Source organism: Balaenoptera ricei, unplaced genomic scaffold (assembly GCF_028023285.1).
Source record: "Balaenoptera ricei isolate mBalRic1 unplaced genomic scaffold, mBalRic1.hap2 scaffold_802, whole genome shotgun sequence".
Lineage (NCBI taxonomy): Eukaryota > Metazoa > Chordata > Mammalia > Artiodactyla > Balaenopteridae > Balaenoptera > Balaenoptera ricei.
Genome location: NW_026777990.1, coordinates 4,854 through 22,986, shown reverse-complemented (window position 1 = coordinate 22,986; position 18,133 = coordinate 4,854). Strand labels below are relative to the sequence as shown.

At 35.3% G+C, this 18,133-nt stretch overlaps 1 protein-coding gene across 1 annotated transcript in view; it reads left to right on the top strand.

The window, feature by feature from the left end:
* LOC132359002 (muscular LMNA-interacting protein-like) overlaps positions 1-13,715 on the top strand; it is a gene marked incomplete at its 3' end in the record, with an annotated part of 46,045 nt that extends 32,330 nt beyond the window's left edge. The window contains exons 7-8 of the mRNA XM_059912209.1: positions 3,158-3,202; positions 13,641-13,715. Of these exons, the coding sequence (XP_059768192.1) occupies positions 3,158-3,202; positions 13,641-13,715 (120 nt within the window). The remainder of the gene's footprint in view (positions 1-3,157; positions 3,203-13,640) is intronic.
* Positions 13,716-18,133: the final 4,418 nt, after the last annotated feature.

The window sequence follows — 18,133 nt, the reverse complement described above, 5'->3', positions numbered from 1 at the left end:
ATATTTTGAATGTTGGTGTGTTTAGTGTTGTCCCAGAGGTCTCTGAGCTTGTCTTCAATTCTTTTCATTCTTTTTTTTTTATTCTGCTCCTCGGCAATTATTTCCACCATTTTGTCTTCCAGCTCACTTACTCGTTCTTCTGCCTCAGTTATTCTGTTATTGATTCCTTCTAGTGTATTTTTAATTTCAGTTATTGTGTTGTTCATCTCTGTTTGTTTGTTCTTTAGTTCTTCTAGACCTTTGTTAAACATATCTTGTATTTTCTCAATCCATGCTTCCATTCTGTTTCCAAGATTCTGGATCATCTTTACTATCATTACTCTGAATTCTTTTTCAGGTAGATTGCCAATATCCTCTTCATTTATTTGGTCTTGTAGGTTTTTACCTTGCTCCTTCATCTGTGATGTATTTTTTGCCTTCTAATTTTTTTTTTTTTTTTTTTTTTGATGAGTGGGATTGTGTTCCTGTCTTACTGGTTGTTTGGTCTGAGGCTTCCAACACTGGAGTTTGTAGGCTGTTGGGTATACCTGGGTCTTAGTGTCAAGATGAGGACCTTTGGGAGACCTCACTCTGATGAATATTCCTTGGGGTCTGAGGTTCTCTGTTAGTCCAGTGGTTTGGACTCAGAGTTCCCATCACAGGACCTTTGGCCTGACCCCCGGCTTGTGAACCAATATCCTGCAAGCTGTGCAGGGTAGCAGAAAAAAAAAAAAAACAGAACAATAACAAAGTAAAAAATAAAATTAGACTAAGAAACTAACAGATATGTTAGAAAGAATATAAAAATTAAAAAATAGATGAAACAACAACCAGAAGGGACAACAGAACCATAATAGTAAGAAAGAGGAGGAGAAAAAACCCAAAAAGGTGGAAAAGGCCTTGGCTGTGGAGGGCAGGTCCTAAGCAAGGGTGGGGTTTGGGCAGTGGGTGGGACCTATGCTTAAGACCCACAGGGCTGGAAAAGGCCCTGGGAGGTGTGGGGGGTGGGGCTTAGACTTAATGGAACAGAAGGGGCCCAGGTGTGCCTCCCACCTCTGGTCTCAGAGAGCAGGGGACCCCACCTGGTAGCCGAGCAGGCTTCCCAGGCTCAAGTAGGCAAAGCAAATGCCCTCCGTGCCTCTCCTGCTCCTTTGGTCCTGGAGGTGCCCTCCCTCCTGCTTCTCTTGTTCTCCCCCCAGCCTCCATCCTATGCCCCCAGGACCAACGCAGCCCAGAGGGTGACTCTGAATGCATAGGACGTGGCCCAAGAGCTGGGCAGACTTCCCCAGCTGATTGGGCAGGAGAAACTCTGGGTACATTCCCCCCAATCTGAGCCCCTGAGGGTCCCTCCACTTGGGAACCCCTCCCCCCTCTCAGCTACCCCTCAGGGGCACCCATCCTGTCTGGCCTCCACTTCTCCTCCCCCCTCAGTCCCCCCACATCCTACCGGTTTGCTTAGGGGTTCCTCTCATTTCCTTGGGCATTGAGGTCCCCCACCAGTGTCCAGCATGTGCCCTAGTTGTGGGGAGACATGAACTCCACATCTTCTCACACTGCCATCTTGACTCTGTCCCCCCCCTTCTTTTAAAGTATAGTTTTGCTGGATGTAAAATTATAGGTCCCCTCTTTTCAACAGCTTTTTGTCTAGGTTCTTTTTTAATCAACAACATAACTTGTGAAGTATTTTGTCAGCATGATATTTACTCCTCTGCTACAGAGTGATCATTTACAGAGTGGCACTGTGATCTTTTAGAATTTTATCTTTATCTATGATGTTACTGATTTTTCCTATTATGTGTCTAAATGTTCTTTGTTTTTCTCTTATGTATCTCTTTGATCTCTCATCTAAAGTTTTCACTCTTTTTTTCCCCTTACATTTAAGATCGTTTTAGTCATTATTTTTTTTCAAACATTTCTTTCCTCCTAGGACTCTTACTAGACTGATTTTGTCACCTTTGCTTCTGTATTCTATGTCTCTTAATCTTTAAATATTTTCTTAATTTATTGCTTCCTAATGCCTCTAAGAGAATTCATCAATCTGATATTCCAGTTCAAGTATCTGTTCAGTATCTATTATATTCTTCAGTCCCTATGTTCAGTTCTCTATTATAGCTTATATAGTTCTGTTTTAAAAGTCAGGTTTATTGAGGTATAATTTACCTACTATAAAATTTTCCCCTTTAGTATACAGTTCTATGAATTTTGACAAAGCATAGAGTTGTGTAACCTCCACCATATCCAAGATATAAAACTTCCATCAAAAGAAAAAGTTTCCTTGTGCTCCTTTGTAGTCTATTCCTCCCTGCAACCCAAGTGCACTTGCATGTATCCATAGCTAATTTCTTATTTTTTATTGAAATATTGTTGATGTACAATATTATTTCAAAATTTTTAATGAAATCAGTTAGCTTGGTTGAGAGAGTTTCCTCAGCCATGTTTTGCATCTCCAGTACAAATTTAGAGAAAATATATGACACGGTCCATCATATATAGGTTTTTGTTGTTGTTGTTAGTTTCTGTGAGTTTGTCACAAGGAGAGAAGGAAGCAAGATAAATTAAGGTACTATTAAAATGGCTGAGAATATGAAACATGTAATGAGAGAGGCAGTAAAGCCATAACGGAGCTGGGAAGGCTCATTGATTTTGAAGTCTCAGTGAGGCTGAAGAAATGTTTTGGGATATTTGAGAAATGAAGATGGTAGATGGGAGGTAGAGTTCTAAGAGGAGGATGTGAAAATGAAATTTCAAAAGTTTTCCATTTTATTTGTGAAGGTAACATCTAGGAATGGTCCTGGGAGCAGAAGATTGAAATGGAGTGGATAAGAGTATCTTTGGAGTTGAGCAGCTCAAAGAATTGAGGGGATAGAGACTTCTGTGTGAATTTTGAAATTGCCAAAATTACATAAGGGACTATTATGATCCATGAATGAACATCATCAATAAATAAGATAAAATTTCCTAGAAAGCTGATCAATAACAGCAATGAAAAAAATAATAAAGTGATAGTGTTTAATGAAATAATTTTCAAAGGGACAGGTGGGTTTGTAAAGAAAAGAGGGAGTAATGGCTAGAAAGTCTTAATAGGAAAAAAAAAGGTGAACATATTTATCCCAGAAGTTGAATCTTTTAACATTTTCTTGATTACTTCAGTACTGTAATTGTTTTTATTTTCGTATAGACACCTACAACTCTTCTGAGAGCAGCTGGTCGAGAAACCAAATATGTAAGTCGCTTTATAATTATACATACTGCTTTTTAAATGGGTGCATGTGCATGCTTTGGAGAGAACTCAATTATATAGTCATTTAAATTGAATTAGTTGAATTTTTCATAAATGGAAGGGGTAGGATGGTATGATTGGCCCAGAGGTGGAAAATCAGGTTATGTCAGGTAAGTTTATTGAATAAATTCCTTCTTAAGTGAGGTCTCATTTGATTAGTTTGGCTGAATCAAACAGAATTCTAACACCTGCTTTCTGTCTTTCTAATTATCAAGGCTTAGATGACATTTTCATTTCTGTAATGGTTTATCATGCTTATTATGAAAGAGTCAACTCATATAGTTGAAACATTAAGATTTGTCTGTTTCTAATAGGATTGCCAATTTATTTGATTTGGACTAGTTTGTTGCTTTCTTTCATTTAAATTTTTTTCAAATAAATCAATTTCCACCTATGAGCAAAAATATAGTAATAATTGGTACGTAGGTATAGACTCACACACTTGATTCAATTAATTGTGGGTATCTGGCTCCGAATGTCCTAGATGCACACACACACACATAGCCTCATCCCATTCCTATTCTTTATTTACCTAATAATCCATCATGTGGCCAACTTCTGCTTCTGACCCAACATATTCTAGTGTAAGCAAGATTGTCTCCTAAGCAAGTGTTTAGTTTTTAGTTTAAAAGAAACCAGTAAACTATTCCCTTTAGTTTATACTTCATATTTTCTACTATGTAGTTTTCAGCATCATCACCATTCAGAGTCAATAATTAGTAAATGTAAATTTTGTGACATATCTTCTTTGCAATTTATACATTTCTGCCTTCTTTAGAACCTCCCTAGGGCAGATAATAAATTGGATGAAGTAACTGAGCTTTATCACATTCAGAAAATAATGTTTAGAAGGTATGGATAGGAACACTGCTTAGAACATTTTCTAGAAGTTTTCACTGTTATTTTCTGTTATTACTGGAAGTCATTTGGAGTAATACTTAAAAGAGTGGAGGCATTTAGTGGACTATACCCAAGTTTTAATCACAGTGTTGCTGTTTGCTAATGAATCCTGGAAAGTCACTTAACCTCTCTGTGCCTTAATTTTTTCATCTATAAAATTGGGATACTAATATTTGGTTGATGTAAGATTTATAACTGTTAACATATGAAAAGCCCTTACTGTAGTCTGACACATCGAAATGATTCAATAAATAATGGTTCTCCCCCTTTTTCCCTCTCTTTTTCCTTTGTTTTTCCCTTTATCCATGTCTCCCCCCTTCTCTGCCCCCTCCTTATCTTGGAAAGACTAGACACACCATGATTTAGCTGAGTACCTTGATTCTTCAGTTGGATATAAGAAAAGACAGTCCCTAAAGATGCTTCTATTTTTTTGTGACTGAGACATTCTACAAGAGCCAGACCCAAGAAAAAGTAGCTAGAATATTCTTTACTCTCACCTTCCTTTCTCATCTATTCCTAATTTGCACCCAAGTGCATCTGATTTAGACTCATTTACAATGAGGTACAGAGGGCTGATGCCTCCTCCCACACCTCCTGGAGGTGGATAATTTGATAGCAGTGGAAACAATTCTGGAGGGGCTGCTTCAATCTCCATAGTTAGAAGTTATGTCAAATTGTTCTTCTGTCAGTTATCCGACTTGATTAAAGGAGGTTAACCTTTGCCCCAAACTTTGTGAGAGCATTTGAGTCATTCAAAGTTAACACTGAATGATCAAATAGATTTAATATAGCCTCGAACAAATATAAACTCTAATTCTGATAAGATTCTTGACTTTGATTAAATTTGGTTTCTTGGAAAAGCTTTGTTTTTTAATTTCTCTTACAAAATGACATTTGAATTGTTGTTTGTGACACCTCAAATATGTATTTCTTTTGAAAGACTAAATGGGATGATTTTATGGTGGAATGGGAAAACCAATTTTTGGTGCCATCAGAGAGAAGTCACACTTGTAACTATTTGGTTTCAGTTATTACATTTACTAAGTGATGTCTGATACAGTTTTTTTGAGGAGAAAAATGAAATTTTAGAACAGAAGTGTTCCTTAGCTATAAGCCTTAATCATATGTCAACAATTGACCTTGAATACACTATGTCCTGATTTTTAAAAAAGAATGATACTGTAATATTTTCTTTCTTAAAAACTTTTTTATTTTTTATTTTTTTAAATTATGTTTTATTTAAAAAATTTTTTATTTTATACTGGAGTGTAGCTGATTTACGATGTTGTGTTAGTTTCTGGTGTACAGCAAAGTGATTTAGTTACACATATATTTATTCTTTTCCAGGTTCTTTTCCCATGTAGGTTATTACAGAGTATTGAGTAGAGTTCCCTGTGCTATGCAGTAGGTCCTTGTTGATTATCTATTTTATATATAGTAGTGCATAAATATACGTTAATCCCAACCTCCTAATGTATCTCTCCCCCCTGACACTGTAATATATTTTTCTAGAAATTCTAATATTCATATTAGCAGAGCTACAAATGCCTCATATTAAGTGCAACTTGAATAGTTTTCCCTTAATTCATTAATTAATCTCTACATTTTTCTCCCTTCCTCTCTCACGGAAACTCAACAGCAAATCTGAGAATCCTACAGACTGTAACATTTCAATTCTACCATCTCTCTTCAAAACTTTGAAGAAAGTAGGCATCTTCACAGTATACACCTGCTGGGACTTGGTGTATCATTGCCTTTGTAGAGCTTCTTAGATTCGATTCTAAAGCAGGGATCATGCAGTTTACCAACGTCTGCACCAGAGAGAAAAAAAAGGGAAGACTTAAATTAGAACCAAGAAAAAAAAAGTTTTTTACACTTGAGGATGGCCTCAGCTGCTTAGCACAGTCTACTCAAAATCCCTATTTCTGGGGGCTCTTTAAAAGTATAGTATATAGTCTGTGAATTGTGATGAGTAGAAAGTGTAGCCAGTTCCTAGCTCTATTATTCAATTTCCCACTTTTTTTCACTATTTTGACAAATATTTGAGTGTCTGCCATGCCCCAGTACTCACATGGAGTCACTGGGGTGTGAGGGATGAATAGAACAGCAAGGTCCCCATTTCTGAAGCATAGCATGTGGGAGACAGTAAACAAACTAGGAAAGAGCAATCTTGCAGAAATTGGAGGAGAGTTAGCCAGAGTACTGGCTGATGTTAAAACAAATGTACAAAGTTGCTAGTTTTCAATGTGTCAGTATGTCCATTGGATTTCCAATTTTCCTGGGATGTTGAGAGTGGTTTAATTAAATAATGAGAAATGATATGACTAATTACTCTTTAGGGGACTTTGATGAAAAGCTGACTTTCCTTCATCAAAAAAAGAAAGAAAATCCATGTAAAACAATTCATTTCCTTTTCTTAATCTTGATTGCACATATTGTTACATTTCACATAGTCTGTTTTTTAGGATGAGCCAGATACAGTAAAGGACCTTCAACTTAAACTAATTAAAGTCCAGGTTTTTCTTCAATTCATCGTGTACTTGAATTGCAGTTTAAAGTAATTTAATTGAGGTTCTCTTAAGTGTCATAGAATTTAAACAAGGCGAACAAACACGTTGAGTGGTCCTGATCTCCACAGGTAACCTGTGGGATTGATTAATTTATCATTCATATTTCACTTGATTGTTTTTAACAGATGCAAAATTCAACAATCATAATACCTAGTGTTTTGAGTTCTTACCTTGCAAATCAGCTTTAACTATCTCATTTAACCTTATACCAGTCCTATGAAGTGGGTATGATTATTTCAAATCTCCACTTTATGGAGGAGGAAACAAAGTCACAGAGAAAGCAAAGTCCAACCCAGGTCTTCCTCATGTCAAAGCCCCTGTTGTTATTTTTTGCGTGTACCAACAAGGGCTGGAAATAACTTGTCTTCCTTAAATATTTTATCCATTAGTATTCATATTCTGGGTCTAAATTAATTCTTCATCCCCAGTAAACTCCAGCCTAAACTTTGAATGAATAATTTCATATTTGGTGACAACTTCTAAGATGATAATATTTAGTATATTTCTAATGTTTTAAATTATTTGCTTACATGTAAATTAACTCATAATTTATCAGTTAATCTACAAGTGATTGTTTCTCATGGCACTCATTTTTAAAGAGTTTCTTTCCCTCTATGTAATGGAATGAATTTTCTAATTAAATTTCTCTTTCATTCTGTTTTCACTCTATCATCTTTGGAGGGGAATGTTATTTTTTTTCCTTTGCATTACACTTGCCTTTGTAAATGTTTATTATTTTTCATTAACTACTACCAGTATAAATTCATTTCACTCACATAATTCAAAACCACAGTATGCTTTCTTAATAAAGAGCAACCTCAGAAAATAGGGCAAGTATTTGGACCTATTACTAATTTATCAAAAAAACTGTAATTTGGAGTCACATTCTATTGATAACAACTTATTTAATAAACTCTCTACATTTAAGAAGTTACTTTTAAGTGCCAGAGAAATAACAAAGACAGCTTTATTGAATATGATATAGCATAGAGGTAAAAATCTCATTTTAATGAGCTTGAGGGACAGAAAAATATCATTACAGTGGAAGCATATTGCTTTCAAAATATCACAGAATATTAAAAATGTGTCAAACTTTATTAAGAATATTTCCCTCTGTATATACAGATGTTCAAATAAAGGTCATCTTCTCCAATTAAGCCACCTCACACAGTCCCCTTGTTGCTATGCTTGGAAACGTTGCTAGGCTGGAGTGTTTCAGAGGCGATGTGCCCTAATGCAGCCATAGATCTTAAGAGTAAGAGGTGACAAATCCAATCTACTTAAATCCAGACATGGATCCAAATCTGCTTCTATAGGTTGTGACCAGAGATTTGATGAGTTGTGAAGAATTTAAGCAAGAAATTCCACTCTACTGATCATTCTTCTTTCTGTCTTTCTTTCCTTTTTTTTTTTTTCCCACTGTTCAGAAATGTTTCCAAGGTATGCATGTGTGAGAGGGGATGAGGAGGGAAAGGAAGGTAATTATATAGGCTGAGCTAAATGAGGAAGAAGAGAAATGATTTAATGAGACATCCTTTATGCTTTGGTCCTTCTCATCATCATTTTAGATGTCACCAAAAATGAAGGCACCATATTTCAGCCACACTTCCCTTGATCTGATTTTTTATTCCTCATTTGCACATGCAAACCATGACTGTCGCTGGTCACTATGCACTTTTATTCTGCCTACCAATTATGTTCATAACAACGTGGAATCATCATTCCCTAAATTACTGAGTCAAACTTTTTAAATACTTTCAACTCTACTTTTTACATTTAGACCTTTTGGGGACATATCACTAACTCATAATATAGCTCTTAGTGAGATATTCATATAGGGTAAGGTCTACAAGTAGAATAAACAGTATGAAGCAAGAAAAATATGACACCTCATACATATATCTCTCTGTCTTTGGTGACTAACATGCTCACCATTGGATTCAACTTTTTAAAATTTTATTGAAGTGTAGTTGATTTACAATGTTGTGTTCATTTCTGCTGTACAGAAAAGTGAGTCAGTTATACATATATAGATTCTTTTTCATATTATTTTCCATGTTGGTTTATCACAGGATATTGAATAATTCCCTGTGCTATGCAGTAGGACCTTGTTTTTTATCCATTCTATATAGAGTAGTTTGCATCTGCTTATCCCCAACTCCCAGTCCTTTCCTTTCCCACCTCTCCTCCCCCTTGGCAACTGCAAGTCTGTTCTCTATGTCTGTGTGTCTGTTTCTGTTTCGTAGATATGTTCATTTGTGTCGTATTTTAGATTCCACTTATAAGTGATATCATATGGTATTTGTCTTTCTCTTTCTGACTTACTTTGCTTGGTATGATAATCTCTAGGCCCATACATGTTGCTGCAATGGCATTATTTCATTCTTTTCTATGGCTGAGTAATAGGTCATTGTATATATGTACCCCATCTTCCTTTGGATTCAATCTTTTGAGTAGTGCCTTATGTACAAATAACAGGAACGTTCTCTAGCTTAAGGGTAAGACAGTGTCTTATCATTTTATAATTTTATATTTCCTCAATGCCAAGCTCAGCAACTCAGGGATTATTAGGGGCTCTGTTGATATTCTAAGTTTTGCCTTTTTGCTTATCTGTAGATCAGTCTTATCTGGGAGAACTAAAATAATTCAATTAACACATTATCACTAATTAGAGTTCTTTGAGCCTTAAGAAAAGAAAACTCAAGACAATTAAAGCCAACAGGGAAAAGGTCAAAGAGAAACATTTTAATCCTATTGAATTGGATGTTATATTCAGGGAGGAGGGACATGACTGCTGAAAGGGAAGAAAATATTGCCCAAAGTAGAAGTGCATAGGGTGAAGGCAAAAGTAACTGTTCAATACTTTTTACCTGATACAATTTGATTTTGTCCCAGTCTCCCAAAAGGGTGTCTGCTAGTGTGATGCCTGACACCCATAAGTCGAGAATGGGGAAAAGCTGCAGATTGCAAGGAAAAGAAACTCTAGACAATGACTGAGGAGCTTGGATATACTTTATGTACCTCCGGCATGAGGTCTTTGGAAGAGGAAAATGGTTTCTCCAAAGTGGCCTTGGCCTAATTGGTGGCTTTGTGTAGAAATTTATTTTTCAGTGGATCTCAAATCTTCATTTCTTTCCTTAGTCTTATCTCTTTCAGTTTGCATATAACCTACCACTTTAATAGGTTTTCTTTGAAATACGAAATTTTGACTTTCCCATTTTTTTGACTGCTCTATTTGTTTTAAAGTTTTGTTTGCTTTTTAATGGTGATATGCTGGTTAAAATGCTCCTACTCTATCTTTCTCTCACTTTTTTTCTTTTGTAATTAAAATGATGTCAAAGGCTGTAGAATATAGGTTATGGGATCTTGTTTCACACAAGAGTCTTTCTTATACTCATCTGTAACGTTCTTCATGGTTAGTATTAACGTGGATAGATCAAATGACTAAAAACATCAGTGTTGTTCAAGTCCAATTTCAAGTTTATTTTTAGGTACCTCATGTTGCTTCTGTCCCTTAGTTTAGTTGACCAATTGGCAGTTTTTTAAATATAGTAGCCTTCTCTTGCTACTCACCGTTCCAATCTCAGCTCACCAGACAATCTTTCCTTACTTTTCAAAAATCATTGCTGCAATATTGATGACATAACTATAGCTACAGAATTTAATAAACATTAACGTGTATTGGGCAAGCAGAGAGAAGCTTCTCAAAGGGTTTGACACAACTGGGTTAGTTGAAAGAATCTGGTTATATTTGTGATGATACACATAAGCCAATATTCTTTTTCTTTGATAAAGGATCTGCAGTAGCTTTATAAATATTAACTCCACCCTGAGGTTCAAATTTAATTCTGTTTTTTCTCTGGGAATAGTTTCTTATAATAGTGATATGAAGTCCATTATATTAGATGAAATAAAAATGTACTGGGGATGTCTAAATCACCTTGTTGTTATGTCATAATTCCCAGTGAAGAAATTTTGGGGACTTATGGAGACTGGATACAAAGATATTTGTGTTTTTCCCTAATTTAATTAATGTGTTTGCTTGAGCACTTTCTCTTTTTTCCCTATGATAATTTGGTATTATTTAGCACAAAGTACTGAAAAATGTTAGTAATATAGTTAAATTGTGAAAATACTTTATTTTTAGTGTGTGACTTCTTTTTTCCTATAATTATTGAGATAAAAATATAACTATATTTTGTTCCTGTCAAGATACATTCAGTTCAGCATATTTCATAGAAGTCATTTAACTTAGGGAATTCATAGAGAATTCTCTCATTACTGCAATAATGAAGAATTAACCAAAAGGAAAACATCCTAAGACATTAGAAGAAATCATTATTACTCATATTACATTATGAGGTTAAAAATGAAACCCTAGGTGAATTGAAAAATCACTGGGATAGGCATTCTGAAGGGTAATTTTCTGCAGCACAGAATAACCATGAACCTCAGTGCACGGTAACCTGGTCCACAGCAATTAGAGGTGGGGAGCAATTAGCCAGGACATACTGCTGCTGTAGAGCAGGCAGGGACGGCAGTGAGCAGTGACCATCCTGGTGAAGAACGTCATGAGTCAAAAAATCAAAAACAAACCATGTTGGACACAGTATGAGAAGGACAGGAGGAGCCTGGTCGTTATGTTTGGTGATTCACACTCTTCCGTACTTGGCGATACCATAGGAACTACTTAGCTTTCAGTTTTCAGTTATCATTCACTTCTCAGAGAGTAAAAGCAATATTGACACATCTGTCATAACCCCGAAAATATTTGCAATTTCAAAAAGAATAGAGATAGTACAGGAACACAACTTTATCATGTGTCAGCCAAGTATATTTATGATTGCGCATCTGTATGTTGACCACTTCCCTGATGTGGAAGCCTGGTTTCTCATTTAAGGGCAGAAAAGCTTGAGAAAACGTAACTATTAATATATATATATGTAACCCAATCTACAAGAAAGAAGAAGGAACTGTGAGTGTCAGAAATGAAGAGGGAGCTCCAGGTGGGAAAGTTAAGAAGAAGCTTAAGCTCTGGGGGAACACAGGTATGTCAGAACACAGGTGACAGGAGCCAGGAGCTTAGAGTTTAACTTTCACTATATAACGAGTCAGAGCTGTGGATGAATCCTTTGTGTGTGTCCAGGAGCCTAGAAGGCCACACAGCCATGAAGCATGTGATAGAAATAGACATAAATCCTCCCACCATCTTTAATCTACACTCTTGGGTGGTAATATAGTCATCCATGAGAAAATGGGTGCTAAACCTGTGAAAGTTGAAGATGTGGGCACCTGCCACCCTGTAAGTTCAGGCATATGAGGGTGACGAAATAAAACGGAAACTGGTCCAGAATCAGTGAAGTACCTGGGGCCCCCATTAGGGCAAACATGAAATGTATTGTAGGCATGGTTTCCCAACCCAGGGTTTCTCAGATACCTACAGAAATCATCACTGAAATTACCCTGACTGAAGAGGAGCTCAAAATCAAAACTAAAAAGCTATCAAATGAGTAAAGAACATCATGGGGCAGAGGCATGAAGGAGAGTCAACAGATACAAGAAACAGGGGATTTAGCCAAGGAAGATTATAGAAAAATCTGGAATGAATTTATAAATATAATAAAATGTTGAAATAGTTAAAAGGAGTTACAGATACCATAAAGAAAATTTGATAAAGAACCAAACTGAACTTCTAGAAGTTAAAAATAATGTCATTAAAATATAAAATTCAATAGCCATATTAAATGTATTAATATACTGTTGAAGAAAAATGTGTTAACCGTCAGGCTTATATGTGGAAACTATCCAGAATGCAGCATAAAGAGACAAAAAATATGACAGGGAATTTTATAGAAATGGAGGATGGATTCAGAAGACCCAACATATATTTAATCAAAGGTCCAAAGAAGAGATTAGATATAATGGGAGAGAGGGAATATTTGAAGTAATTCCTGGAGGATTTTCCAGAAATGAAGAAAGATATGTATTCTCAGAATGAAGGACTACATCAAGCCCCCCAAAAGGATACATATAAAGAAGTCCATGCTCAGACACATCATAGTGGAATTACAGAATGTCATGGAGAAAAATCTTAAACGCTAAGCAAATGTGGAGACTGATGATCCAAGTTATGACGTTTACATTCACAGCAGTAACAGAAGTCAGAGCAAGTGGGCAGTCCTCAAAATGCTGGGAAATAATAACTATTGCCTTAGAATTCTATGTCCAAGTAAACTCTCATTCAGGATGAGAACAAAATAAAAACATTTTCAGACAAAGCCCAAGACAGGAAGTTCTGAAAAAACTACCAGAGCATTTACTTCAGCAAGAAGGAAACTAAATCCAGAAGAAAGGAGTGAAATTCAGGAACCAAGGATGATGAAACAATATTAGCCTCCTCTTTAATTTAAAACAATTAAAAAATTTTTTTCATGAAATCATGAAAACTTTATTTTCTAATATGAGTAATTTAATGAAAAAATCTGTTATTTGTTTCATTTTGCTGTACATAAATATAAGTATAGCTAACAATGTTGGTAAGTTTGAGTAAAATACGGAGTATACAGAGCATGACATATTACATCACCTTGAAGAATTTTTGATGTCTTACGCTAGTACTTGTGTTGAGATGCTAAGGAAAAGCAACATAGAAAACATCATATCTACTATTATGTGAGCTGAATAAAAATGTGTAGGAGAAATATTGTAAGGCAATGTACCATAAATGTGAAAAAAAATCATTTTTTGGTGGCATAATGATATTTTTTCTTTTACTTAATACCTGTCAAAATTCTACAAGGGGCATGTATTATTTTAGCAATAAAAAACTTCAGAATACTTAAAAACATAGATATATTATCTTACTAAATTATGAATTTCACTAAATAAACACTATGTTTATAATTTTGCAGGCAAACCTCGCCTCACCATCTTCTACGGTATCTGAGAGTCAGCTGGTACGTATCCTTTTACTAGACATAGACCTGGTACTTTAGAAAATTCTGATCTTTTAAGACAGCTTTATCTGAACAAATGTGAACTGAGAACAAATTGACTGTATATATAAGTTTATTTGCTTACTTGTCTAGTAAAAGTTCACTGATGCTTTTCTAAAGTTCCATGTGGTTGTTTTGCAAGTCACAGACATACATAAAAACATACATAGAACTTATTTGCCAGTAACTTGCATCCTAGTAGTGGTGTAAGGATAGAACGGGCAAGGCCAGAAGGAAGATGCCGATGGAGGTTAGAGGCAAGGACTCACTTCTGGATGGGAGAGATCAGAAAAGGGTTCAAGGACAAGGTAGCCTTTGATCATGTAGAGTAGGTTCTGGACTTGAGGAAATGAAATATTTCAGACAGGAAGATCAGCATGTGGATGGTCTAGACCAGGGACGAACAATAGAAATATAGTGTGAACCTCAAATACAAGCTACATTTGTAATTTAAAATTTTCTAAGAGCCAAGTTAAAAAAGTAAAAAGAAACAGGTCACATTAATTTCAATAATACTTTTATTTATACACATATTATCATTTCAATATATAATCAGTATAAAATTGAGATTATTTTACATTCTTTTTCGGGGGGTAAAGTCTTTGAAATCTGCTATGTATTTTACATTTACAGCATACCTCAGTTCAGGCTAGCCACATTTCAAGGGCCCAACAAGGGGGCTGGTGGCTACTGTGTAGGACAACACAGATGTAGGCTCTAGAATCTGTTATTTATAGATAAAAATGTGATTACGTAGGAAAATTACTTTTTCTAACAGTGTTCTGTATTATTGTTACAGTGATGAGCAAATTGGAACCATGATATGTTACCTAGATATTACTAAATATTTTCTTTATTATCTTTTAATTTTTATTGTTTATAATTGTAAACTCCTTCAGTAAAAATGAATGAAAATATCTAGTAAAGCACTGTGAGACATTAAGAAGACAAAATCAGTTTAATACTGATTTTTCCCCCCATTTTAAGCAATTATTTCTGTGTCCTACATCCATAGCCAACAAGTCATCTTGTCATTATCATGCCAAAAGGACAATGATATTTTTATTTGTAGTGCTGGAAAATCATAAAAAGTGTAGTTTGACTCTTAAAATAGCATGATTGAAGCAAATGGCTTAGGCATGTTGGTGTTTATACATGCAGTGTGTATATGGGGTGTGTTTGCGTGTGTGTGCATGTGTGTGTGTGAAGTGTTATTTTAGTGTCAGTTGATTTAGAATAGTGGCCGGCAGTATAGGATAGTTGAAAGAATGCTGGAACGGGGCCAGGAGACCCATCTTTTACTTCCTGCTCTGACACTAACTACTGGGCTGACAGTGGAGAAGTCAAGAATCTGGGAGACTGGGCTTCAATTTTCTAGATGAACAACGAGACCATTCGATTACACTCTGTCCAAGCCTTTCTAAGGCAGTGAGTCCATGGTTACTAGCTCAGGGGAGAGAAGGAGTTGCCATGGAAACAAGAAGTACAATAACATTGTGAAGTTGAACAATTTCCCACTTTAGATATGGAACTATTGTTACAACTATTTTAATGTTTAAAATAATGATATATGTACTTGTTTCTTGAGAGTAATGTGTGAAAATTAAGAAATATTTTGTATGCTCAACATAGATACAACAGATTTTAGATGTTGAATGTGTGTGAGTCCATATATATATTATCAGACTGACATATACATATATATAGATAAATATCAGTTCTTGACTTAATATTTTAAGAAACCATTTCAAAGAAGCAAATATATATAATGATTTCATAAATTAAGACATAGTATAAGTGACCCATTGTAAATGTAATATGTGAACTTTTTGGCCAATCAATTCTATGAATTTGATGTTTGTGTTCTGAGAAAAATACGAAGTGTTGCTTTGACTGACTTTGATGATAATTTTTTTGCATTTACTTTAGACCTTTTCTCTAGAGAGTTCAAGGAGTTTCTTAACCAAGTTTTAATTAAGTTTTAATCCCAAAATTCACTTGAGATCTAGGTAGGTTTGTGAAGGGATTATTATCAAGCAGGCTATCACACACTAAAAGAACATCTCTTGGATGGATGTAATTATTCAATTCAATCACTGACTTCTATTTCATGATATTAACCCTGTATTTACATTCTGTGGATATAGAATAGAGTAGAAGTAATTGCATGCAAGGGATGCTATAAGCATTTGCTTTTTTAAGGATTTGTAATATTTTCACTCTTAAGCATTGTAATTTATGAATAAATTATATTTTTATGAATGGATTTCCAATATTTGCCATCATGAACTCTCTTCAGGGTTAAGTTCAGAGTAATTTCAGTAAATAAGAATGACTTTGAAAAACAAATATGTATATATACACACACAGTATGTATGTGTGTTTATAACATATACTATACATATAGATGCCATATGACAGGTAATTCTGAGAGCACACACACACATATACATATTGCTTTTTGTTTATATGTGTGTATACATGTGTATAGCACATAAAAACAAAATTTGGGGGAACACATGATAGATTATAGTTAAATTATGTAAGCAAATATTGTATGTTTTGCATAAAATAAGCAATTAAAATTATTTGACTCCTATTTTAGGGGAGAAATGTAATAAATTGAAGTGAAAATAAATGTTGAATTGCTATGATAGCACAAGCTTAATACAGAAGCCATTTTGCTTTTGAGCTTTGGCTTTTTAAGAATATATCATTTTTTCATATTTTTTCTTTTTAACGTGGCTTAGCTATTTGCTTGTTTACATTGCAACTGTACCAATTCAACACTGGAAGGAAAAAAAGAAATATGACCTTGCCCCTTACTCTTAAAATATTTCCACTGTTTACTCTGAAAACCAAATTATGTAGTATTAGGCTCAGAGAGAAGTGTTTTGGGGGTCCTTATGAAACTAGTTCACCATTTTGTGCCTCAGTTTCTCTTCTTCTATTAAACAGTAACGCAGTATATCAAAACTGGGAAGGGACTTAGAGATGAAGAAGTTTTAAATATACATCTAGAAAATGGAGGTTGGGACAACTAGCCTGTCAACCTGAAGGCATTATTGTAAGGCTCACGTATCATAAAATGTGAAGTTGCCAATGTAGCCCTGTACATACGGGGTTGGGGGGGATGTTATTATTGCATATAAAGTCTCTGAAATATTATCTCTGAGATTTAATGAGTGGCCATTTTTTACAGATAAAGAAACAGAAGGTCACAGTGTTTGAGTAGATCAACTAAGATCACAGTGTTCGTGGTCATCTTTGTTCCGTGTGACTTTCAAAAGGAATCATTATTGATTTTAGATAATACAAGGGGAATAAAAAAGGCTGATGAAGGAGTTGGGAAATAGGGCCTCTGCGGAAGTGTGACTTCCACCGGGCTCATGTGATCACTTTCTGAAGAGAAGGGGCTGAGTAGGATCAGTTAGGGTCCTGAGGCTTCACACCTGTGGATAGTGCATCCCCTGGCATCAGAAAGGGAACAAAAGGAAAGGAAGATCCCGGATCTAGGCTGAACCTTCACAAAACTTTCCTAATTCCTGAGCTGACTCATCATAATATTAACAGAGGCTGGTGGAGTCTCTTTTCTCTGGGTAGGAAAACAGGTTGGGCTTTATAAGATGGGTAAGCACTGGTCTTCCTTGGCAATAGGTAAGGGAACCTGGTTTAGGAGACATTTGGCTTTTGCTTTTGAAATTTCATGCCATTACAAAATGCTCATTGTTGCCCAAGATGGAATACTGAATCTAGAGAGTACAAAACAATAGATTTAAAAAATAAACCACATGGTTATATATAGGTAAAAGCAAAATGGAGCTTACTGGAACACTGTACAGAAGAGGCGCTTAACCTTGCAGGTACTTTGTTCCCAGTTCTGAAAGCCAACTGATGTGTCCTGTTTTAGTGGTGCATGACTGATCTTTCTAAGGGCCCTTGAGGTCTCTGTTGTTCAGAAAATGCAGCCCTGAAAGCTTTTGCATAGAACTAATGTCTTCTTCCAGCTTGTAGGCGGTTTGTCCTTGACTAATTTTCCTTGACACTACATGCTTAAGTGCTACAGCGTTTATCATGTATGCCTCTTCAGGTCTGAGTCATGCTATTTTCTTTTAATTGTTGAAATATTTCAAACTGGCCAATCTGTGTTGTGTACATTCCAAAAAATATTTTTGGAGCTGTGAGCTGTGATTTATAATTATTGAAATCCTGCATATGTTTATTTTAATACAGCTATCATAGTAATTACAAAATATATTTTTGGAAAAAGCTCATCAGATAAGTATTTTCCTGGGTAGTCGAGATCATTTGGTATCAATACTCTGTATTATAAGTGCAAAAACAGGAAAAAGGAAAGGTTTTTTTTTTTTCCTTTCAAGTTCCTTTTATGATATTTTTTCTTTACAAAG